Source organism: Galeopterus variegatus, unplaced genomic scaffold (genome assembly GCF_000696425.1).
Source record: "Galeopterus variegatus unplaced genomic scaffold, G_variegatus-3.0.2 Scaffold1136, whole genome shotgun sequence".
NCBI classification, from domain to species: domain Eukaryota; kingdom Metazoa; phylum Chordata; class Mammalia; order Dermoptera; family Cynocephalidae; genus Galeopterus; species Galeopterus variegatus.
The window spans coordinates 264094-289534 of record NW_007727247.1 but is presented as its reverse complement, the minus strand read 5'-3'; the positions used below and the strand labels follow the sequence as shown (position 1 = coordinate 289534).

Genomic DNA, 25441 nt, shown 5'->3' with positions numbered 1-25441 from the left:
GACCTAGATATGTAGAGATTTGCATCCTGAGCCAACTGTCCCAAATGGCCAGCTGGTCTCTCAACAGTGGTGCCCATCAACCAATGCATATAGCACATAAAATACATCTGGGGATCAGTTGTACCCCCAATCTCTACTTCCTACCAAGTGGCACTCTGGCTTGGGAATCATCTGTGTATTTCTATGGAAGCAAGTTACCAAATACCCTGCCATGGAATCAGGATCATTGACTGAGGCTGAAGACATCTCTCCAAGTTCATGCCTGCCCTTTGCCCTCGGAGTCCATGGAGCTGGAGATTGAACACAGAATGACTTGAGATTGGGACTAATGGACCCCCAGTGCCCCAAGGCTGAGGGGCACTGTAAAATGTCTGATGATAGCTGTGCTTCCTCTTGCCCTCACTGTCTGTCAGAGCCTCGGACTCATGTCAAAGCCAGAAACATCCTTCCAGCATCCAGCAGAAACTCGGAAGCTTCCCTTTTCCTGAGAATGTGGTAGAAAAGGAGGATTCCTTTTGTGGTGTGGTCACAGTGTCCCCTGCTGGACAGAAGGCAGCATGACGATGAGAGCTGCCTTGCCCAGTGTTTGTGGACACTTGCCAGGAGCCTGTTGTGAGCAAGGAGTTTGGCACAGTAAGCACTCAATACGTGTTAGTTATTGTTATCATTTAGTTGCTGCTGTTGTTGCCAATGTTGTCATACAGTGAGGACCATAATAGGCCAGAGAAAGAAGAAAGTGCGGCTGAGAGGGGACAGGGAAAAAGGGGTCTGGAACGGGCCTTAGGAGATGAGTGGGGTTTCAAAAGACAGGAGGAGGATGATGAGGCAGAGCAGACCTGGGGCATGTCGCAGAGGCAGAGAGACGTGCTCCCATTCCTGACTCTGCCTCGGGCTGTCCACCTCAAGGGAAATGTGCCCCAGCTCTTCCCCATGGTAACCTCCCACTCCACAGGAGGGCTCTGACCAGCCTGGCCCCAACTGTCCCTGAACCAGCACCTGTGTTTGCACATTCCCTCTGCCCCCATTCTGCAAACAGACACAACTGCTGCCTGCACTGCAAACGTCTGCTGATCTGATTCAGCTCAGTTTAGGCCAAAGCAGACCACAACCTCAAGTGGGCTAACATGACCCCGCTGTTTTCATTTTCATCAAGATAAGAAAATGCCAAGAGAAATATTTGTCAGAGTTAATAATATAACAATGCAATAGACCTTGTAATTAAAATCAAGCCAAAGGAGTCCACAAAGTGATTGTAATAATGTTTCAGGGGCCAATTGCACAAAAACCTCCTCCCCCTGTGCCAGGAGAGCGAGAAGGGAGGAATCAAACTCATCAGGCTTAGAGCAGTTTATGCATCAGGAAAATCCCTTTTCTTGAAATTCCGTACATCAGACCAGATTTGGATACATTCGGCCAATACTGGCTCACATCTTCATGGATTGCCCTATTTATTTATTCATTCGTTCATTCACTCATTCATTCATTCACTCATTTTTGATCAGAAGTAATTATAAACTCCCTTTCTCCCTCACCCCTACCCCGCCTCCCCTTCTGGTGCTTTCCTGAAGAATCTAAACTGCCACTTTCAACCCTCAGCCCCCTCCCTCTTTGGTGAGCCTTGGTGTTACCAAATGGATTCCTTATTTTATGCAACAAAGCAGATGAATAGAACAGTGTCCCCTTCATTGGCTGACATTCACACCTGCTCTGCTGACAGAATGAGGAGGACTTATAACCATCACCCAGGAAAGTCACAGCTCCAATTTCTGATGGCCCCTTGTGACAGTGGATTAGGCTTCTCTTTGCCTTCCGAACTTCCAGGGCAGGATCCAGCCTCCTGATTCAATAATCCCATAAATTCCGTATGCTACAGAGTCTACGTATTTCTGCTTAGAGAACCTCTTCTACACTATATTTCCAGACTTGTTTTATTTTTAAATTAATAAACTTCCATCATAATTAATTCTGACCATCATATCATAGAATTTTCTTTCCTGAAAAAAAATCTGCTTTCTCAATTCTGACCATCATCTCATAACGTTTCCTCCCTGAAAAAAAAAATCTGTTTTCTCAAAAATCTAAGCCTGCTATGGCAGGGCACTATACATGTGGACATCATCATGCCAGTGACAATGGATAAAAGGTAGAAAAGGACCGTGCAACCTGGTGGGAGGGGCAGAGAGAGAGGATGGGGAAACTAGGACAAGGAATGGTCAATGCACACAGTTCTGGTCAGTGCCTGAACCTCAAACTGGAAGCTTTATTCACCAGTGTGGCCAAGAGAACTCCAAAACAACACCCAGCAAGACAGCCCTGCCTGCCTTTCCTTATTTACAACCCCAGGACCCAAAGCCAGAACATGACCGACAAAGGAACTCAGAGGTGTATTTGTAAAACTAACAACAGGAGGCCCAGAAATCATCTTTTGAAACCTACCAAGTCTCTGGAGTTCTTAGAACCATTAGGCCCTGCAGAGATCTCCCTTCAACAGAAACTGAATTTTCAGAGAAAACACCAAAACTTTGAGTAGATTCACTTAACCAAAGAACAAACAGAGCCCCCTCATCCCCCAAATGTTCACCCTGGTCAACAGTCTCCCTGCTCCACAGTGAGGCTCAGGGCACCAAAAATAGCACTACCCCCTTTCTACCTGTCAGAAACCCACCCACAGTCTGAGGGTGCCAGGAGGGCAGGAAGGGAGGGTCCAGCCTCCGGAGTAACCCAGGGATGGAGTCCAAAGGGCCACACCTAACCCTACAATGGGGGATGGATCACCTCAAGCTCAGAAGACAAGAAAGAAGAGGAGAGCAGGAAGGAGTCCTCCAAAAAGGCCAGACAGAGCTCGTTCTTATTTTCAGCTGTGGAAACATAACCAGACATGAACTCTTAAGAGGACCATTCTAAGATGGCAGGTGGGTTAGGGAAGGCCAAGGGTCCCCCTCAAAGAGGCCCAAGCTCCCAAGCTCCAAAGTGAAACCTCTGGGTCCTTTTCCAAATAATAAATTTGATTTGTATGTTCTTTTCTTCAAATGTGTAAAAGATGAGCTCATTTCAATTTTTTTCTTAATTTTCTTTGGAAACTAGATTTGACCTCAGGAGCCAACTCAAGCACCATGTCCTTGATAAATCTTTCTCTCACCTTGTATCCCCAAAACCCAGCACAGGGCCTGGCTCAATGTAGGCAATCATTAACTGTCTGTCGAATGAATGAGTTGCCTGTGGGCTCCTGGAGCAGGGTGAAATGCCAGGCTTCACATTTTTTATAGGCATAGCATGTCTCAGTAACTTCTCTATTCCGGTGTTTGACTTGGCTGTGCCTCCTTCCTAGTGGGCTGAAAGACAACCCCTGTGTGTCCCCCTCTGCTGGAAGAGTTTGCTACATGGCTTTCTGCCTGCGGCCCAAGGCTGAGAGTATGGTCCATATGTTAATGACTTTCAGCAGCAAAGAAGACCTTTGAAAGGGTTATGCTCCCATACACCCTCAACCAGGCAGTAGGGCAAATGTAACTTCCTTGCTACAAAAGGGCAGGCTGACACAGGCAAAACTATTTTTAATGAGAAGTGAACACACTATTTGGTGGCAACAATAAGGTAAATGATTTCCAGAATCCAAAAGGATCTTGCCACCAGTGCTCATGTGGTAGAAGTCTCTTCATTTGGAGTATGCTAAAGACAAGGGGCTGCAAGATATCACACCTGCGCACTTGTATTGCCTAACAAATGATTGCCATATTGCACATAAGAGGCTTGACAAAGGCAGAAGGTCAGAAAGAGTGGCTGGCTCTGCCTGGTCTCTATCACCACATCTTTGCCAACACATGCTTCACTTCATCAAGAGAGAGCTGAACTTCTGCCTCTAACTATGATGGAGTAGCTGGTATCAGTCCAGACTTCCCACCATAAACAACTATGAAACTTTAAAATATATAAATATACATAGATATGACAACTATGCAGGCAGGGACAGCAAGCAGTGTAAGACCATGATCACTAAGAGAAGGAGAATTCATGAGGAAGTTGCACAATCACCCAGCCACCCAGCTCTGTGCTTGGGGACAATTTCCCAGTCATGTTTAGAAGAGCTGGAGTCCAAACAGAGCATGACATTACCACTGAGCTGAGGATGTAGAGATCAGAGTTGAAATGCCTAAAACAGCTGGAATCTGGGAGGCAGGGCATTGGAGAGAAGAAAACTGTTCAGACCAGGGGCCCAATAGGTCGATATAGGAGTTCCTTTTAAATCTGTAGCTGAGGGCTGGGCTCTAAGTGTGCAGGAAAAGACCACCTGAGGCTTGCCAAATTGTAGCTGCTCCTGCAGAGGGAAATTAGAGTTATGGCCCTGCCATAGTGAAGAAATCTCATTAAAACATGTTAACACCACATTATTACTCCTGGAACTCAGCTGAGATATCCAGAAATTCTAGAGCTGAAAAGTACAATAACTGAAATGAAAAATCCATTCTAGGGGTTCAACAGCAGACTTGGACAGGCAGAAGAAAGAATCAGCAAACTTCAAGATAGTAGATTAAAATTATCAAGACTGAAGGGTAGAAAGAAAAAAAAAAAATGAAATGATCCAAACCTAAAGGACCTGTGGGACACCAGCAAGCAGACCAATATACACATTGTGGGAGTCCCAGAAGAAGTGAGAAAAAAGGAGGAAGAACAAACATTTGAGGAAATAATGACCAAAAACTTCCCAATTTTGATAAAAACATGAATCTACAAATCCAAGATTCCAAGCAGCTAACAAATTGCAAGTATGACAAACTCAAAGAGAGTCACACCAACCCCACATTATATAATCGAACTGTCAGAAGACAAAGACAAAGAAAGAATCCTGAAACAGCAAAGAGAAGCACATACAAGTGATCCTTAAGTTAACAACCAATTTATCATCAGAAACTAAGGAAGCCTGGGCCAACCCCGTGGCTCACTCAGGAGAGTGCAGCGCTGGGAGCACAGCGGCACTCCCACCGCAGGTTCGGATCCTATATAGGGATGGCTGGTGCGCTCACTGGCTGAGCCCGGTGTGGGCGACACCAAGCCAAGGGTTACGATCCCCTTACCGGTCACAAAAAAAAAAAAAAAGAAACTAAGGAAGCCTGAAGACAGTGGAATAACATATTTAAAGCACTGAAAGAAAAACTGTCAACCAACATTTCTAAATCCAGAAAAACTATCCTTCAAAAATGAGAGATTAAAACATTCCCAGACAAATAAAAGCTGAGGGAATTTGTTACTATGAGACCTCCTCTACAAGAGATGACAAAGGGAGTCCTTCAGGGTGAAATGAAAGGATACTAGAAAGTAACTCAAAGCCATGTGAAGAAATAAAGGTGTCTGGTAAGATAAATACATGGGCAAATAGGAAAACAAGTGTTATTGTGTTTTTGGTTTGTAACTCCACTTCTCACCTTCTATAGAATTTAAAAGACAAACACATTTTTTAAAAATTGTACATCTATGCTATTGGGTGCACACAATGTATAAAGATATAATGTGGAAATGTGGTAAATATACACAGTGTAGTATTAGTCATCCTTTAAAAAGAAGGAAGTTCTGTCATTTGGAACAACATGGATGAACCTGGAGGACATTATGTTAAGTGAAATAAGCCAGGTGCAGAAAGACAAATACTACATGACCTCACTTAGATGGCAAGTGTAAAAAAGTTGAACTCACGGAAGTGGAAGGTAGAACAATGGCAACCAGGATCGGAGGTGGAGAGGAGGGGGATTAGAGAAGTGTTGGTCAAAGGACAGAAAATTTCAATTAGAGGGAGGTTCCAGTCAAGATGGTGGAATAGACAGTCCCCAGCATCACTCTCTCCCACCAATCAACCAATTTACAACTATAAAAACGTAACAACAGCCAAGCTGTGGCTGCTGGAGCTCAGGGGAAGAGGAGGAGAGACCTATAGAGTTCATGAAGGGGGAGAAAACACGATGAGAGAAAGAAAAAACTGCTCAGAGCACTTCGGGCTGCAGCTGCTTTAAGGCTGGCACTGCTGAGCGCATGGAGCAGGAGCCAGAAAGAGCCAGCAGAAGCCACAGGTGTGCCCTTCAGTTGGAGCTGCTTGCAGGCGGCAGGGGAGAAGAGGGCGTTGGTGGCCCCCGGGCCAGCAAGACCAGGCTGCTGGAGCTCAGGGGAAGAGGAGGAGAGACCTATAGAGTTCATGAAGGGGGAGAAAACACGATGAGAGAAAGAAAAAACTGCTCAGAGCACTTCGGGCTGCAGCTGCTTTAAGGCTGGCACTGCTGAGCACATGGAGCAGGAGCCAGCAGGAGCCAGCAGAAGCCACAGGTGTGCCCTTCAGTTGGAGCTGCTTGCAGGCGGCAGGGGAGAAGAGGGCGTTGGTGGCCCCCGGGCCAGCAAGACCACTAATAAGGTTCCCACTGACCCACGCAGGAGCGAGGAGCCAGAACAGCTGAAAAAGGGGAGCCATTCAGAGGCCAGTGAGTCATCACAAGGGACCAGCGCAGGGCCCATCCCATGGGAAGTGTTTGGAGCACGGGCAGAGGGGGAGACAGGCCCACGGGAGAACACTGGGAAACAGCAAGGACAGCCGACCACCCCCCAATCAGCACAGGACCACTCAGAGCAGACTGGTCAGGAATGCAGAATTGCATGGTGTGCAGTTTGATGAGAAGTTTCAGGCCCAGATCAGAGTTTCTGATCACAATCCACGTGCACCGGGTCTCTGGAGAGCCAGAAGTACCTATAAGGTCAACCACTAAACCCAAGCTGCACAAAAAGCCTTCCCTAGGGAATCAGCAGCAAAGCAGCAAATTAGCTCAACTACACAGCTCAAGAACTGGTTCCCACAGGAAGTTCCCCCATTTTAGAAGTAAGCAAAAGACAACAAATTAGTTCCAGCCCAACCAGGCACACTGCCAGCACCTCGCGGCCCTGCTTGGGGGCCCAGGATATGGAGCCAGGGACCAGACCCCCAGCCCACAACCAGGCATACCACCAGACCCAAGGAGCATGCCAAAAACATCACCTCCATGTGGGTGGCCCACCACAGCCACCACAGTAACACAGCTGCTGCAAAAGTGGCTAGACATCACAACCACCCTGCAGATGGTCCACCAGCCACTGGAGTGCATTGACACAAGGACAGTCACCATCAGAGATCAAAGAAAAGAGGATGTCTCTCTCCACAAAGCCCATTCCAGAGTGACAGAAGAAGCATCTGCCCTATGATAATATTGGGGGACCTAATCACACCTCTCAGCATTGGACAGATCATCTAGGCAACAAGTCAACAGAGTAACCATTACTCTTTCAGAGGGAGAGAAGAAATCTAGGGTTATCAGTGGTGTACTCTTTCAGAGGGAGAGAAGAAATCTAGGGTTATCAGTGGTGGGAGGGGGGAAGGGAAAGGGGGACAGGGAGAGATTGGACAAGGGGCATAAAGAATAAGTACAATTTGTAATAATATAATACTAGTAATATTGATTTGATCAACATATGTCAACATTGAATCCCAAAAATATGTATAATCCATTATGATTCAATTAAAAAAAAAAGAAAAAATTTCAATTAGACGGGAATAAGTTCAAGAGATGTATTGTACAACATGGTGACTATAGTTAATAACAATGTATTGTATCCTTGAAAATTGCTAAGAGGATAGATTTTAAGTGTTACCACAAAAATGGTATGTGCGGCAATTCCTTGAACTTGTTAAGACAAGTGAACAGATATGATGTTGATGGTCAGGTGGGGGGAGAGGGAGGGGGGAGGGAGGAATTGGTAAAGGGACATGAAAATCAACTACATTGTATATTGATAAAATAAAATAAAATAAAAAGAACATGATGGAAAAATAAATAAAAATAAATTTTTAAAAAATAATGTGAGGTAATTCATATGTTAATTAGCATGATTTAGCTATTTCATAATGTGTACATATTTCGAAACAACATTTTATACACAATAAATATTTTTATATTCATCAATTTTGTCAACCTTTTGCTAGACTGACAAAGGAAAAAGAGTGAACTTGACCAGTTAGCTCAGTTGGTTAGAGTGTAGTGTTTTAACACCAAGGTCAAGGGTTCAAATCCCTGTACCAGCCAACACTGCCCCCCCCCCAAAAAAAAAAGGAAAAAAGAGAGAAGACACAAATAACTAAACTCAGAAATGCAAGTGGGGACATTACTACTGACCTTACAGAAATAAAAAGGATTATAAGAGAATACAATGAACAATTGTATGACAACAAATTGGATAACCCAGGTGAAATGGACAAATTCCTAGGAACACACAAATTACCTAAATGACTCAAGACAAAATAGAAAATCTCTACAGACCTGTAACAAGTAAAGAGATGAAATCACTAATTAAAACTTCCAAGCAAAGAAAAGCCCAGGACCAGATGGCTCCACTGGTGAATTCTACTAAACATTTAAAGAAGAATTAATATCAATCCTTCTCAAAACTCTTCCAAACATTTCCTAACTCATTCTATGAGGCCAATATTACTACAATACCAAAGCCAGGTAGAGACATCGCAAGAAAAAAATTACAGATCAATATTCCTGTGAATATAAATATATAAATACTCAACAAAATCAAACCCAATGGCATGACTATGTACCATGACCAAGTGGGATTTATCACAGAAATGCAAGAGTGGTTCAACATAAGAAAACCAATGAATGCAATGAGAAAGAAAGAGGAAAAAGTACATGAGCATCTCAATTGATGCATAAAAGACATTTGACAAAATAAACAACCTTTATGATTAAAAAAACACAAAAAACACTCAGAAAATGAGGAATAGAAGGAAACCTCCTCAACATGATAAGAAAAAATTATGAGAAACACACAGCTAAAACCATACTCAATAGTGGAAGACTGAAAGCTGTCCCCCTAAGATCAGGAATAGAAGAGAAGCCTGCTTTCACCATTGCTATTCAAAATTGTACTGGAAGTTCTAGCCAAATCACTTAGACAAGGAAAAGAAATAAAAAACATCCAGATTGGAAAGGAAGAAGTAGAACTATTTTTAGATGTGATTGTATATATTGAAAATCACAAAGTAGCCACAGAAAGCTACTAGAATTAATAAATGAGTTCAGGAAAGTTTCAAGGCACATGATCGACACACAAAAATCAATTTGTTTCTATACACCAGCAATAAGCAATCTAAAAAGGAAATTAAGAAAGCAATTCCACTTACAATAATATCTAAAAGAATAATATACCTAGGAATAAATTTAACCTAGGAGATTTAAAAAAAAAACTTGTACATTAAAAACTACAAAAAATTGCTGAAAATTAAAGAAACCTAAATAAATAGAAAGATATCCTATGTTCATGGGTAAGAAGACTTAATATTGTTAAGATATCAATACTACACAAAGAGATATACAGATTTAATACAACCCCTATCAAAATTCTAACAATCTTTTTTGAAGAAATGGAAAAGCCAATACTCATATTCATACAGAATTTAAAAAGAACCTAATAACCAAAACAATTTTGAAAAAGAACAAATTTAGAGGACTCACACTTCCCAATTTCAAAAATTATTACAAAGCTACAGAAATCAAAACGATGTGGTACTGGTACAAGGACAGACATATAGACCAATGGAATAGAACTGAGAGTCCAGAAATAAACCCATACATCTATAGATTGAGCAAAAGGTACACAGGACCTGTGTATTATTTCTTACGACTGCATGTGAATCTATAATTATCTCAAAATTTAAAAGTTTAATTATAAATATTTATATTTACTGTTAGATATTAAATATTATTAAATTATTAAAATATGTAATCAATTAAAATATTGATGTTTATAATATACATTAAATCCAGGTATAGATATATATGTATCTATCTCAAAACAACACAAATGTCCATTAATAGGAGAATGGATAAACAAATTGTGGTCTATTACTTCAATGAATTCTACTCAACAATAAAAAGGAGTGAACTACTGATAATGAAATAATATGGATAAGTCTAAAAATAAAAAACAAAAACATTATGTTGACTAAAAGAAACTAGATACAAAAGAACATACACCTTTTATTCCCTCTATATGAAATTCTAGAACAGGCAGAACTAACCTATGGAGATAGAAATCAACAAGTAGGTACCTCTGGAAGGTGGGTGAAGAATTGCCTGGAGAGAGGCACTAGGGAATCTTCTGGGGTGACAGAAATATTTGATAAGTTGTTTGGGGTGGCAGATACACAGATACATACAATTGTCAAAACTGATTGAACTGAAATCTGTGGATTTATGTATGTAAAATATACTTCAATAAAACAACTATAATTTCCTCAAAGAAAAAAAATGTAAAAACTTCTGTTGTCAAAAGACAGCACCCAGAGAGTGACAAGGCAAGCTACAGAGTAAGGAAGCTATTGGTCACATATACCAGTAAAACCATATCCAGAACAGAGAACTCCCACAAACCAGTAAGGAGAAGACAGACACCCCAAAAGAAAAATAAGCAAAAGACTTGAACAAGCACTTTCCAAAAGATGATATCCAAATGTCCAAATAAACATATTGAAAAAATGATCAGTATGATCAATCATCAGGAAAAGGCAATGTCAAACCACAAGGAAAGACCACTGCATATCCACCAGAATAGCTGAAATTAAGAACACTAACAATGCCAAGCATTTGCAAAGATGTAGAGCAACAGGAATTCGCACATGCTAGAAGGAATATAAATTGGTTCAATCATTTTAGAAAATGTTTCGTATTAGCTCTTCAAATTGAATATACACATCCAGCAATTCACTCCTAAGTCTATGCCCACTAGAAATGCAAACACACCTGCAAGCACCAAAAGACATGTGTGAGAATATTCCTAACAGTGTCGTCCGTAATAGTTTGAAAGTAGAAGCAACTCAAATGTCCATCAGCAGTAGACTAGATAAATAACTTGTTGAGCTATACATTTGTTTGATGTATTTTTCTATAGCGATAGGTGGAGAAAGTCTTCCTAAGTAAAGAGCAGGGGTAAATCTAGAGCCCCATTAATGGTAGCAGATGGGTCTGAGACTCTTTAGGAAGCAGCTGGAAGAGAGGTGGGCTTACAGCTCATGGGGTAGAAACTGCTGCTTACTGGTCCAAAATCAAGCTCCCCTGAGTCATTTAAGCAGAATAGACAGCAGGTCACCACCATAGAGAGCTACTGAGATGCCAGTCAGAAATTACCCAGCTCTACTTCTGGAATTTGTCTGCCCTCCCAGCAACTCCCCCTCCTAATGTCAAAGTAAAAACACAAGTGAACAAATCCAGCTAATTGAAGAGAACTGCCCCATATATTCTGGCTCAGGCTGTGCTGAGCCAGGCCAGAATGACCTTAAGCCTCAGAACAGCCTTTTTTCTGTTCCCTAGGGAGACAACTGGCCCTCAAAAGAAGACTTAACATCTTGAACTTCTGCTGGGAAGGACGGAACTGGGTTGTGCTGAACTCAGAAGGAGGCAAACTGTTGCATCACCAACCCAGGCTGAGAGAAGGCAGAGGGGCAAAATTGATCAAACCCATGAGTGGGGGAGAACTGGAACACTTTGGCAGCTGTGCCACAGTGACCTTCACCTTCACCAGGCAGCAGCTGCTCTGATCAGCACCTGGGATTTGGGGAAAGGGATAATATTTCATACAATTATTCTAGGCTTTAGCTTCACATAGGAATGTGGATGTGCAGATAAAGACCGACACACTGCACCTTGGCTCTGATCCCCTATATGCAGTTGTATGTCCAGATGTCAGTAGTAGTAGACAATATGCCGACTATATGATCCTGTGCAGAGCCTGAGTTGTCTTGGTTTTCTCCTCATCTAATTTCTCAAACACTTCATTGAACAACAATTTAAAGGAGCTTCACAGACACTAGGCACAATGGTGAGTTTGGGGCTGGAGAGGAGTAAGAGCCAGTTCTTTTCTCAAAAAGCTCTCTTTATGGGGCATACTACACACATTCTACAAAAGATCTTGCATTCTCTCATAAGTTCACATTTAAAATCAAGAAACTCCAGTCAAAATATGCCTGCCTGCATAAATCCTAAATGTCTGTTTCTGTCCACCTCACAAGTTTCAACACATTCCTCTTCAGCTAAGAAATGGAAACAGGAGCTAAAAGGTAACCTATTATGCTATTAGTACCAACATTTTGTGCAGAGTTCCTAGTTTATCCAGAAAGCAAGTATGGAAGAAGGAAGTAGATACCATCACACATGAGTAAGATACAATAGTGTTGTGAGACTCAAATGTGGGTCTTGGGTGCCTAGTCCAGTGACTCAAGTACCTCTGTGAGGCTCCGGCAGCATTTTTAATCAATGTACCATCTGACACTCCAAAGGTCAGAGGTTACTGATTGCAGCATTAGGACTTAGGTGGCAAAGACTAATCCATCAGGAAGTACCCAAGAACCCTATATTCACCAAGGGGGATGATCAGGTTGAGGTAGCCTTTCATTCCAGACAACAGGGACCCCAGTATGCTAGAAAGAGCACATTGATTTAGCTACTTATACTTTTCTTTGCCATCCTACTTTGCTACAGTTTTCAATAAACTGCAGCACTTACCAGTAAACTGAACCTAAAGAAGGATTTAGAACTGTAAGTGGAATTCACAGAAGCAGAATTCTACCACTGAGAGGGACAACTGCAAGCTAGTCAGGTTAGCTTCCTCCCAAACTACCCGTCTGTCACAGCACCCAAATGCCATCACCGAAATGAAACCCATTTGTAAAATCATGGATTTATAGCCTTGCCATTTATTTTTTAAAATTTTATTCAAAATATTAAATAATACAATTTCAGATATGAAAAAAATTACTGCAATAGAACAGTTCGGGTGTGTTTCCATTGTGCTTCCCTTCCTTATTAGGACAGTACACTGTCCACCGAGAGAAAGGATAGGCGGCACTGCTTCTCCCATCTCTACGCAGAGCGCATGCCCACTGGCTCACCTGGGTCTTGGTTAATGTATATTAGGGATTATGTTTTCTAAAAAGTTGTAGTGACATTCGTAAGTCAACCATGGTTCAAATCACTTATTTACATACTGATCAAATCTTTATTATAAAGAGACAGGTTAAAATAAAATCCAAATAATTTCCAGTTGCAGTAAAAACCCCCCCCAAAAAAAACTAAGAAAATATAACAAGTGCGGGGGAAGGTCATTATACACATATATCCTTTATGTTTTCAAACAACTTCATTCAGGTATAATTTTATTTTGAAAGACTGAGATACAATATTACTTAAGTGATAATGGCCTCTAAGATTCATTCAAACTTACTATAAAATAGTAAACAAAGTGAACAAATCTGATATAATTTTAAACTCTGCCCGTTGCTTGAAACCTTTGAGGACCCATGCTACAACCAATTGCTAACCAAAAGCAATTGTACATGTATTTAATATTTTACTAGTTTCTACCTTTAAATTTAATTCAGTAATTCAAACCAAAAAATGGTATCTCTATGACATTTTATCTATGGTCCACCGCAAACTGCAGTCTCCATTGCCAGAATTTCTAGACACAGTTAATGTGTTACCTAAAATTGTGGTCAGACTGAGCAATATCGTTATCTTAAATTATGTTTAAATTATCTAAAAGTATCCAAAGCAGTTTTCATGGAAGAAAAAAATGTTACTTAAATGCAAAGCATTATCACATATATCCTTATACATTATTGGGACCACAAAGAAATGTGTGCCTAAAAAGTAGTATTTGGATGGCAGAGAGTAAATCTAAGTCAGCAGTACCAAATATGTTAGAATTTAGTTACAAGTTTGGGATCTTTTAAAAGTAGCATCACTAATACTTCCAGAAGAAGTATAATAAATCTAAAACAATAAAAACAACAGCATAAATATAAGGTAATGCTTAACTCACATTTTGAACACCTGATTGAATTCAGCTCCAGAAGTATAGATAAAAAATTATATACCCCTTGTTTGTGACATTTAATTTCCAAAGCACCAAGGCAAAAGAGAGACCCACCTCTCATTTAAGTACCAATTGCCTGTGGCAAACATCTGCACATCATATAAAAAGTCAAGCAAATAAAGTTACACAATAAGCAAATTTAAATCACAGTGCTTCAAAAAATATAATCATTGGTAATCTTCAAAGAAGGCATTGCCTCATTAACATTCTGGTCTAGACGATGATATTCCACTGTTTTAGAACAAAGGCCATCACGCCATTTCCTGCTTTGAACCAGAAGGAAAATCTAGAATAAAACAAAATTAATTAAATATGCAAAAGAGAATATGGAGAACTTGGTAAATGTTTTTATAACACGTGAAATATTTCTCTCCTAGTTTCCCAAATACAAAAAAATAAAATATTAACAACAAAAAGTCAAATATTTTGCCTTCCATCTTGTAAATAAGGCTAGACAATGATTCTCAAATTTCAAGTACATAGGAATGCTTGTTAAAGATTCCTGGGCTCTATCTTCAGAGATTGAGTTAGTACATGAGGTGGAATCCAGAAATCTACTTGTTTAACAAGTCTCTCAGCTGTTCATAATAGAGATGGCCCAACACTAAACACTGGGATACAATACCATTGGCATTCAAAATTCTGTCTACATATAAATACTTTAAAAGCTAGTGATAAGTCACTAACTACAAATAACCAGAAGGGTTTGTTTGTTTGCTGTTTTCTAACAATTATCAGATTGACTGATACTGAAAACTGGAATGCATTTTGAAATTATCTGGTCCAGTTTCGCCATTTCTCAGGTAAGAAATTCAAGGTCCCAAAAGGAAAGATGGCTTGCAAGGGATCACGAAGCAAGTTGTACTAAAGTCAAGAACTAAAATTTCCTGACCAGTAAATACTAAGAAGGAAGTCAGGTGTTTGATGTCCCTTTTTAACTATTCAGATCTAGGAATACACAGTGCTGAGATGCACCCTCATACTAAATGACCCAGCCAGTCCTATTAATGCCTCCTTTGCCTCACGTAATCCAACAAACTGATTCCAGCACAGAAATGTTCGGCACAACATTATTTCTGAACCAAACATTGGAAACCATCTACAGGAAAACAGCTGAATCAATTATACAGCTATTAAATCGTGTTTTTAAAGAACATTAATGATATGAAAAATACTCATGATTTGTTCGGTAAAGAGCAAGATATAAAACTCTATATGAGATAAAATTCATTTAAAAAGTAAAACATGCACACATATGTATGATTATATACGTATTTATAGACCAGAAATACACCAAAGTTACTAACGCTCTGGATAGTAGATTAAATTTTCTTTCCTAAACTGTGTTTTCTTTTTTTTTTTTTTTTTCCTTTTTTACTGACCGGTAACAGGATCGCAACCCTTGGTGTCACGCCCGTACCGGGGACCAGCAACGGGATCGCAACCCTCGGTGTTGCGCCCGCACCTCGCTCAGCCAGTGAGCGGGAACCGGTCTCCACATGGGATCCGAACCCTCGGCGGGAGCGCCACCACGCTCCCAAGCGGCGCACTCTCCAGTGCGCCACTGGGCCGGCCCCTAAACTCTGTGTTTTCTGAATTCCCTAAAATAAACATGTAATATTATATAGCCAGAAAAAAGTCATTAAAAAATTAAGTTCAACGCTCAATAAAGTAAAAGACAAAAGTATTAAATTAACCCTCTTTCTCCATAAATATTCCCATTGAAGTAGTGATGCTAAATTAAGATATAAAACCTTTAAAAAAAAATTCACTGGGCTTTGGTTTTGCTCATTAAGAAATAATTTGACTACTTTTTTTTGGAAGCAAATATAGTCAAGCATTCTGTCTGTAATTTGTTAAAATACACAATAGATTTATAAACTGATTAGACATCTCAATATTCAACCATCAAGTTAAACAACTAAAAATGAAAAAAATCCTCAATCATCAAAAGCATGAATAAGAAATATGACTGCAATAGGGCAACTAGAAGGCTGAAAAATCCCAAACTTACCTTCCTTTTGTTGTGATATATAACGTAAACAACAACAGTACAAAAAGCAAAAATAATAAGATGAAAAAAGAAATGACTGTCTTCCTCTTCTATATTTGAGGATGGGCTCTTAAAAGACTTCACTGACTGTTCAATTTCTATGTAACCTCTGTTTTCTTCCAAGGTCTCATCAGACTCGTCATCCCTAGGATTCGTGGTCCAGTCATAGTCTGGTTCTCCATAATCTCCATTGTCCAGAGTGTCTTTGGCTGTAGATGGAGAACTATTCAGTGTGAGAAGATCCTCCTCCTCTATGCTAGGATCTTTGTTGTTATCAGCTTCCTCTTGGGACAGGGAAGTAGTAGGTGAGGGATGAGGGGCCACAGATGCTCTTCCACTTTTCTCTGTACTAGTTGTGGGAGGGAGAGTGGGACTGATTTGGGAAATAGAAGGTTTGGTTTGGTTTTCCTGTGTTAGAGCATTCATATTTAAAGTAGAAACATGTGGGTTGAGTAGACTCTGGCTCAGTGAATCAGTCTTTGATGCAGCTGAAATAAATGAATACAGAACATTAAACTGAAATCGCCAACCAAGCTAAAAGCACCAAGCTAAAAGCATATTTGCCTAAATTTTTCACTAAGCATCTCTCTGCTAAATTCCAATCACTTTCTCTTGAGAACTGTTTATTAAGTCTCAATAGCCAGCAATCAGTTACATTTCTTCTTATTCAATTATTCATCAGCTAACAACTGCTGTGCTGGATAGTAACAACTTAAGCAGCATGAAGGACCCATTGAATTACATAGGCTGCCAACAAAAGAAAAGAGAAGGGTCTGACTTTAGGTCACAATGGCAAAATCACACACAGCCGTTACCCATACCCTCTGTGTTCATTTCACAAAGAGGTTGGGCACACACCCTTGTCCATACTCAACCCCATCCCCAGAACAGAAAGATAGGTGGCTCATTTTGGCTCAAGTAGGTCACAAAAAAGATATAGAATTTAAACCTAAATACTTTCAACACAACAAATTCAAGACAGGCTATAAGCAAGCTATAAACAGTATTTCTGAGTAATACTTCAAATGGAAGATTCGCTCCCCCAAATTTAAAAAAAGTATCCTTAGGAAGAAGAAAGGGAAAATTCCCAAAAGACAAGAATTAGAAACTGGAACTTGAAAACTAAGTGACAACTATTTTAAAGACTGGGGAAGGCAATCTAGGTATGGAAAATGACAACAAAACATTCCAATTTTTATTTCCCTATGCTACTACCTACTCAGCACGGTTTACTAAAGTGAAGGTAAAATTATTTACATAAGTAAATACCAAGAAGAATCAATAGAAGAAGATTCAACAGAGGAATCTCTGTTGAATTTAACAGTGTTTCTAATTTATAATCTAATGTAGTATCTATTAAAGAATTTCAAGGACATCTATTACACTTTTTAAAAAAAACTCTGTTATGTGAGATCTAAATATATTCAAATAATATTTTTAAGTCTATCAAATTGAAGTAAAATATTTTCCAGGAATAAAATTAAACCAATTCATTCCAAGGCTTTCATAAATGTGTGCATGCACACAAGTTAACAATCTAACACAACTCTTTGTTTATGTGAATATACTCTGGTTTGTGTATCACAGTTTGACATCTATTTTGAGTAGGAAAAAGAAATAGCTTGTATCAACTGCACTAAATAGAGTCTCCCAGAAGAATAATTTAGTAAATTAGTAAAACTCTCTAAAAACATTTTCATTGAGTTCCCTGAAATTTTTAACTGGAAGAAAAATAAACAGGACCTACAACTGAGTACATTACTCAGAAAACTATTAACAAGAATTTCTAAAAGGAATTTTTACATTTATCACTTCAACTTAGTTATGATTCAGGAACTTATAAATGACTATTTCTCTGATACATTTAATTTCCCTGCCAAAGTGTAGAAAAACATATTTTAAAATAAAATTAAAAACTAAAATAACTGGGAGCCAACTAACATTGACTTTTAAGAGAACTGTTTTTCTATAACGTTTAACCTTTGGGACAATCATGTACCTCTAAAGGACACAGACTGATAGGGGTGGGAATGATTATAAAGAAACCCTTCCACCGTGCACTCTAGAATTCACAGTCATCAGCAAATGCCTTCTTTTACCTTTCACTTTCTTGTTAAAACTGAAATCTGAATCTCCCTTAAGGACTCACTTTCCCTGCAGCCCTTTTAATTAATAGCTGTGTTTTTTCCCCCACACTCTTGCACCACTGAATCTGGAGGAGGGGGAACTATCCTCTTCTTCATTGCCCCTTCCTTCATTCCTCTCCCTAAGTGCCTCTAATTTTGATTCTCATACCTTTAGCTATCACCCACTTTCATCTACCAATTCCAAGGTCATGTCCCCTAATTCTTAATGATTTTAGCTCCTGGCTCTATAGTTCATTCTACCCAAGACAAGTACAGTAGTCCCCCCTTATCCATGCTTTCACTTTCCGAGGTTTTAGTTACCCGCAGTCAGCTAAGGTCTAAAAATATTAAATGGGAAATTCCAGAAATAAACAATTCATAAATTTTAAATTGCATGCCATTCTGCACAGTGTTATGAAATCTTGAGCCATTCCACTTCATCCTGACTGTGTGGATCCACCCACTCAACCACACCAGCAAAGGCTGACTGGGAAGCCTAGATTTCCACACTCACCATGCCAGAGGTGGTATCAGAGAAGACCAAGTAGGAGCTGGAACCTTCTTCCAGGCCAGCCAGTAACAAGAGCACCTCTCCCCCATGGTGTCAGTGGAGACCATGTGGGTAACACAACCTTCCATCCCACCCAGAAGTTAATATGATCCTTCCTCTTCTTAATGGGACAGTGTCAAGGAAGGCCTAGTGGAGAGTCAGGACTTTAACCACTGCCCAGAAGTAATGAGGCCATCCCCACCACTATGTCAGTGCAGACCATGAGGGGAGCCAGAACACAAACTCCTGCCCAGAAGTAACAAGAAGACCACCACCTTTGGGCGTCCATAGATTTCTATGTCTACCTCACAGTAATGTACAGCAACTCACCTTCCCTGCCACAGCAGTGTCATAAAAAAAATCAACAAAAAGACAAAGTTTAAATAAAACCAGAGTCTCATAACATAGTATAAAAATGTCCAGGATTCAATAAAAAATCACTTATATCAAGAACCAGGAAGATCTCAAACTGAATTAAAAAGGAAACCAACAGACACCAACACCCAATGATACAGACATTAGAATTATCTGACAAAGATTTTAAAGCAGATATCATAAAAACACTTCAACAATTACACACATACTTGAAATAAATGGAAAAACAGAAGCCCCAACAAAAATTTGGAAGATATAAAGAAGGGCCAAATGGATATTTTAGAACTGAAAAATAAAATAAACACTTCAACAATTACACACATACTTGAAATAAATGGAAAAACAGAAGCCCCAGCAAAAATTTGGAAGATATAAAGAAGGGCCAAATGGATATTTTAGAACTGAAAAATAAAATAACTAAAATAAAAAGCTCAATGGATGGGCTCAAGAGCAGAATGGAGGAGGTCAGTATAAAGAATCAATGAACTGTAAGACAGAACAATAGGAATTACCAAATCTGAACAACAAAGTGAAAATAGACTGAAAAAAAGAAAATGAACAGAGCATCAAAGACCTATACAGCAATAACAAAAGATCTAACATTCATTAGATGGAAAAAACAGAGAAAGAGGATGAGCTTGAAAAGTCAAAGAAATAATGACTGAAAACTTCCCAAATTTGGCAAGAGAAACGCATGTACAGATTCAAGAAGTTTAGAGAACCCCACACAGGATAAACCCAAAGAGATCCATACCCAAACACATCATAAATATGAGGGTACCTCAAAAAGTTTGTGAAAAAATAAGATTAAAAGATAATACAAATTTTTCCAAGGACTTTTTGAAGTACCCTCATAAATTTCTGAAAACTAAACACAAAGAACAAAATAAAATGGCAAACTTAAGCACTAACATAACAATAACTACATTAAATGTAAATTGCCTAAATACACCAATTAAATGACAGATTGGCAGCCCCAACTCTATGCTCTTCCAGAGAATAAAAGAAACACTTCCAATTCATTTTATAAAGCTAGTATTAATACCCTCAAACCAAAACCAAAGACAGAAAAAGAAAACTACAGATCAATCTCTCGCACGAATATTGATGCAAAAATCCTTTACAAAATATTAGCAAATAAAAATCAGCAATATATATAAAAAATTATATATCATAAACAGTGAGGTTTATTTCAGGACTGCAAGACTGATTCAATATTTTTAAAATCAATCAACATAATCCACCATATAAACAGGCTAAATGAACCTCAATCTAAGTCTCACACTTTATACAAAAATTAACTAAAACTGGATCACATATTTAAATACAAAATATAAAACTATAAAACTCTTATAAAAAAGACATAGGAGAAAATCATTGGAATCTAGGGCTAGGCAAAGAGTTCTTAGACTCAACATGAAAAGCACAATACATAAAATGAAAAACTGATAAATTGGACTTCTTCAAAATTAGAAACTTTTGCTCTGTGAAAGATCCTCCTATAAGTTTTATAAGATCCTCCTATAAAAAGACAAGCTACAAAGTGGGAGAAAATATCTCTAAGTCCCATGTCCAACAAAGGACTATCATCTGGAGTATATAAAGAACACTCAAAAGGAAAAAGGCAAACAATCCAGTTAGAACATGGGCAAAAGACAGGAAGAGACACTGAAGAAGACATACAGATGGAAAATAAGCACATGTAAAGAACATTAGCCATTAGGGAAATGCAAATTAAAACTGCAATGAGATATTACTACACATCTATCAGAATGGCTAAAATAAAACATAATGACACTGCCAAAAGTTGGTGGGGATGTAAAGAAACTGGATCACTCATACAGTGCTGGTGGGAATGCCACCCTGGAAAAAAGTGTGGCGGTTTCTTAAAAACTAAACACACAACTACTCTATGACCCGAAAATTGCTCTCTTGGGCATTTATCCCAGAGAAACGAAAACTTATGTTCACACAAAAATCTGTACACAAATGTTTACAGCAGCTTTATTCATACTGGCCAAAAACTGGAAACTACCCAGACATTCTTCGACAGATGGATAAAGTGTAGTATATCCATACTATGGGACACTACTCAGCAAGAAAAAGGAACAAACTACTGACGCATACAACAACCTGGATGAATCTCCAGAGAATTATGCTGAGTGAAAAAAGCCAATCCCAAAAGTTACATACTACATAATTCCATTTATATAACATTCTCAAAATGACAAAATTATACAAATGGGAAACAAATTAGTGGTTGCCAGGAGTTCAGGAGGGGATAGGGTAGGAGGAAATGGGGATGGCTTTAGAAAAGCAACATAAGATATCCTTGTGGTGATGGAAATGCCCAGTATCTTGATTGTATCAATGTCAATATCCTGGTTGTAGTACTGTATTATAGATTTGTAAGATGTTACTACTGGGGAAAATTGGGTAGAGGGTACTCAGCGTCTCTATTTTATTTCTTACAATTGCAAGTGAATCTGTAATTATCTCAAAATAAAAAGTTTAATTTAAAGAAATGAATTTCTATGCCTCACTCAAAAATAAAAATAAAACAAACTTGCTCTATCTACATTCTCCAACTCAGTTAACGGCAATTCCAACTTTCTAGTTACTCAAGCCAAAAATCTTGGAGTTGTCATTTTCTTAAAAGCCCACATCCAATCTGTTACTCTACCTTCAAAATATACTCAGAATTTGAAGGCTTTTCACCCCTCTACTACTACTGCCTGGTCCAAACCACCATCATCTCACCTGGATTATTACAATAGCCTCCTAATTAATTTGCCTACTTCCACCCTAACCCCTACTTGCCACGCTCAACACAGAAGCCAGAGGCATCTATGAAAACTTAAGTCAGATAATGTCACTCATCTACTTAAAACCTTCCAGGAGCTCTCCATTTCTCTCAAAAATCAAAGTCTTTATTATAGCCTACAAAATCCTACATGATCTGGCCCTCATTACCTCATTCTAATTATCTCTTACTAATCTCCCCAACTGCTCTATTCCCATTGCCTACTTAATAGATAACAGGCATTCAAAAAACATTTATTGGACGTGCTCTCAACCCAACTCTCACCACAAATCCAACGCACATCCCAAGAAGCATCATTGCACCTATTGCACCGCCTGAAAAGTCCTTCCCATGGTTCTCAGACAGGCAAAACCCCACTCGTTCTAAGAATACCTCCAAGGCCACCCTATTCGTTGTTTAACTCCAATACCTAGCACCAAGTAGGGGCAGAATATGTACCGTTTATGGAATAAAAACTTATAAGTAACACACGAACACAACACAAGAAAATAAACTAAGAATTCATCTGAAACATCTGATGTAAAGTAGATCAACCTCCTTGACCTCCTCTCCTTCAAATCAGAGAAGTCGATCCAGTCAGATATAAAGAGTATTCAGAACAATTAAAGTGACAGCTCTGACTTTATGGATTCAATTGTTGAGCTTCTACAAACATATACATTACTTTAGACTTATAAATCTTCCATCTCTACCCTTTTCTAATTGATATTACCTCTCTAATTAAAACTTAACATTTTAGCGTGGTGCTGGTAACACTAAGGTCAAGGGTTCGGATACCCTTACCAGCCAGCTGCCAAAAAAAAAAAAAAACTTAACATTTTAAAAATAACACTTTCTAAATTTAATTCTCCTCTTCTACTGGCCCCTTTTTAAAAACTGCCTTAATATAAAACTATGTCAGCATTGCTCAAACTTGAGAATGCAAAGAACCCTGTGAATTCATTTACACACTGGTTTGAGAAACACTGCCTTAAAAATTAATTTCATTCCAGGGCCTGCCTGTGGCTCACTCAGGAGAGTGTGGTGCTGATAACACCAAGGCCATGGGTTCAGATCCATATATAGGGATGGCCGGTTAGCTCAACTGGAAGAGCATGGTGTTGACAACACCAAGCCAAGGGTTAAGATCCCCTTATCGGTCATCTTTAAAAATATATATATATTAAATGCATTCCACATCAAATTTAGGTGATTGTTTGGGAACAATACGATGGCAAATGTAGAGAAGCAGGCACTTTTGAAGTGGCATGGTAAGTCTTGGTCATAAGGTGGTCATCTAGTGGTCCAAAATGCTTATGTTAATATTTTGAAACTTTACAGAAACAAAAACATAAAACAAAAATTTTTACTGACTGCCAAGAATACACCCAAGCACTAAATTTTAACAAACCTAATATGGAACAAGTTTAAATAAATCTAATGTGGTACCTTCTAACTTTGTACACTTACTTGAAATTTGGAACTCAATACATTCTCGACTAATTTTCTTATTACAAGAGTGATTACTTTGAAATTACTCCACCATAAGGCACACTTACAAAAAATACTTCTATTACCCCAAGCTTTACAAATGCCACATTGCACTGCAATGAAGCTGCTCCTCTATTAAAAGCATACATATCCATTTTCATTTAAGTTATTTTCAATAGGGGATAATCTGAATTTATAACATTTAAAATTAGTATATATAAAGATTTAATTAAAAAGATAAAGTTTCCTTAAAATGTCCCAGTATAGCTGGAGCAATACTCACAGAACTCTAGCACATAAAAACAGAGGCAAAAAGACACCTTTATACTCCACACTCCCGCTCACTTACTTGCCCTCTACCCCATTCACAAGATTTTCAACCACCTCTTAGAGGAAAAACCTGTTTCTAAAACCATAATTAGCAGATATAGATCCCCCAAACCATATCTCTTAAACATTCCAGCAGGAAATATAAATGTTTAAATGTCATTTTTTTCTTAGATGATTAAATGACCAAAACAATTAAGTACTTTAGGAACAGGGATATCCGCACCAACCAGGGAAATCCTCATTACATTTTACTAATGGTGAAAGGACCTTGGAAAAATGGACCACAGTCCTCACAAATTTGCAAATACTTCTGGGAGAGGGTGTCCAGTTACCAAGACTAAAGTGTTGCTGGGGAAACACAGTATGTACCAACAGCGCTGTAGTAGAATGTCGTGCTGGACAGCCCCTGTTGGCAAGTAAGAAACACTACCCTGGTTCACACTGTTTTTCATACAAAATCAAAAAAAAAAAAAAAATTAGCGAGAAAAGGGTCTTGGCCTGAAAGAAAAATGAAACTACTAAACAAAATACTACTTAATTATAATACATTCTTATTCATGGACTTTTCCCACTGTCTCGGGCCCTCGTTTACAGATTTCCTCATTTCTTAATAAAGCCTTCAATATCTTGATTCAGAATGTAACATTTGCACACACACACAAAAATCCTTTCACAATCAAATCCTACGGATCCATTAATATAAGACAGGGTTGCCCTAGCTAACCCAACACACAGGGAAGAAGAACCACGTTTACAAAGAATCTCCCTTTTCCCCAAACTCCCCCTTCCAAGCCCATCAGGAGTCTAACGTCCCAGTATGTGGATCTTCATCAAGCACCAATACCTCCAGACCTCAGAGATGCACCACTACCCGAATACAGTTCTTTTCCCTTTATTTTCACTCTCCGAAATAATCAGCTCAGTCCGGTCACTGGGTCATTCCCCCTGCACACCTCGGTCGTTACCGCTGACCGGACCCGTCCTGGAATAATCCCATCCTTCCTTGCTCGTGCTAGACCCCTGAGTCCCTCCCCCCGCGACCCTGTCTAGACACCACACCCCCTAAACCCGGCCATCTCAGCCCGTCTCCTCCGCCTACTCTTCTAACTCCCCAGTCCAAGGACTTCTGGAGATCCCCCACCGCCATTCCTGTGGCAGCCCATTCTTGAGGACTCTCTAGACACCACCACCACTCCTCCCTCCCCGCCCATCTACGCACCCTGCTCTCCGGGTCCCTGCTTCTCTCAACACCACTTCCCAGCCCCCTTGGAGACCCTACCACCTTGGACCCCTTCGCACACCATACTCTCCCTCCTCGGGCCCGTAGAGACCCTGCCCCAGCTAGACATCGCCGTCTGCTCAGCACACTCGGAAGCGCCCTTTCCCCAGCCCCGGCCTGTCTCCAGGCCCGCGCCCGGGCCCTCCCCGCCTTCCCGCGCCCCCCTTTACCACTGGACATGGCAGCGGACGCAAGCAGGAGCGCCAGGACCAGCGGCCGCGCCAGCCCCCCAGGGGCCTGGATGCCCGGCCTGGACAGCAGCTTCGCTTGCGCGGCCCCCCTCATCTTCCCCAAGGCGGCAGTGGCCATAACGGACTCGGCCGGGAGCCTGTGCTATTGCTAGGCTCTACGTCATGACGTCAGACATGCGTAAGGCGCCTCCGCTCTAGGCGTCTACGTCTCAGCGCGATGACGTCACAGGCCGGCGAGGGGTTCTAGAAACGGAAATTAGGGGGAGGGGATACATATCCATTTTCATTTAAGTTATTTTCTA

At 39.8% G+C, this 25441-nt stretch overlaps 1 protein-coding gene across 1 annotated transcript; it reads right to left on the bottom strand.

The window, feature by feature from the left end:
• Positions 1 to 12759: 12759 nt before the first annotated feature.
• On the bottom strand, positions 12760 to 25399 carry LOC103592401 (chromosome unknown open reading frame, human C5orf15). The gene is made up of 3 exons (XM_008575115.1): positions 25119 to 25399; positions 15956 to 16482; positions 12760 to 14227 (listed from the first exon to the last, which is right to left on the bottom strand). The coding sequence occupies exons 1-3, from the start codon at positions 25255 to 25257 to the stop codon at positions 14096 to 14098; spliced, it is 798 nt and encodes a 265-aa protein (XP_008573337.1). The 5' UTR covers positions 25258 to 25399; the 3' UTR covers positions 12760 to 14095.
• Positions 25400 to 25441: the final 42 nt, after the last annotated feature.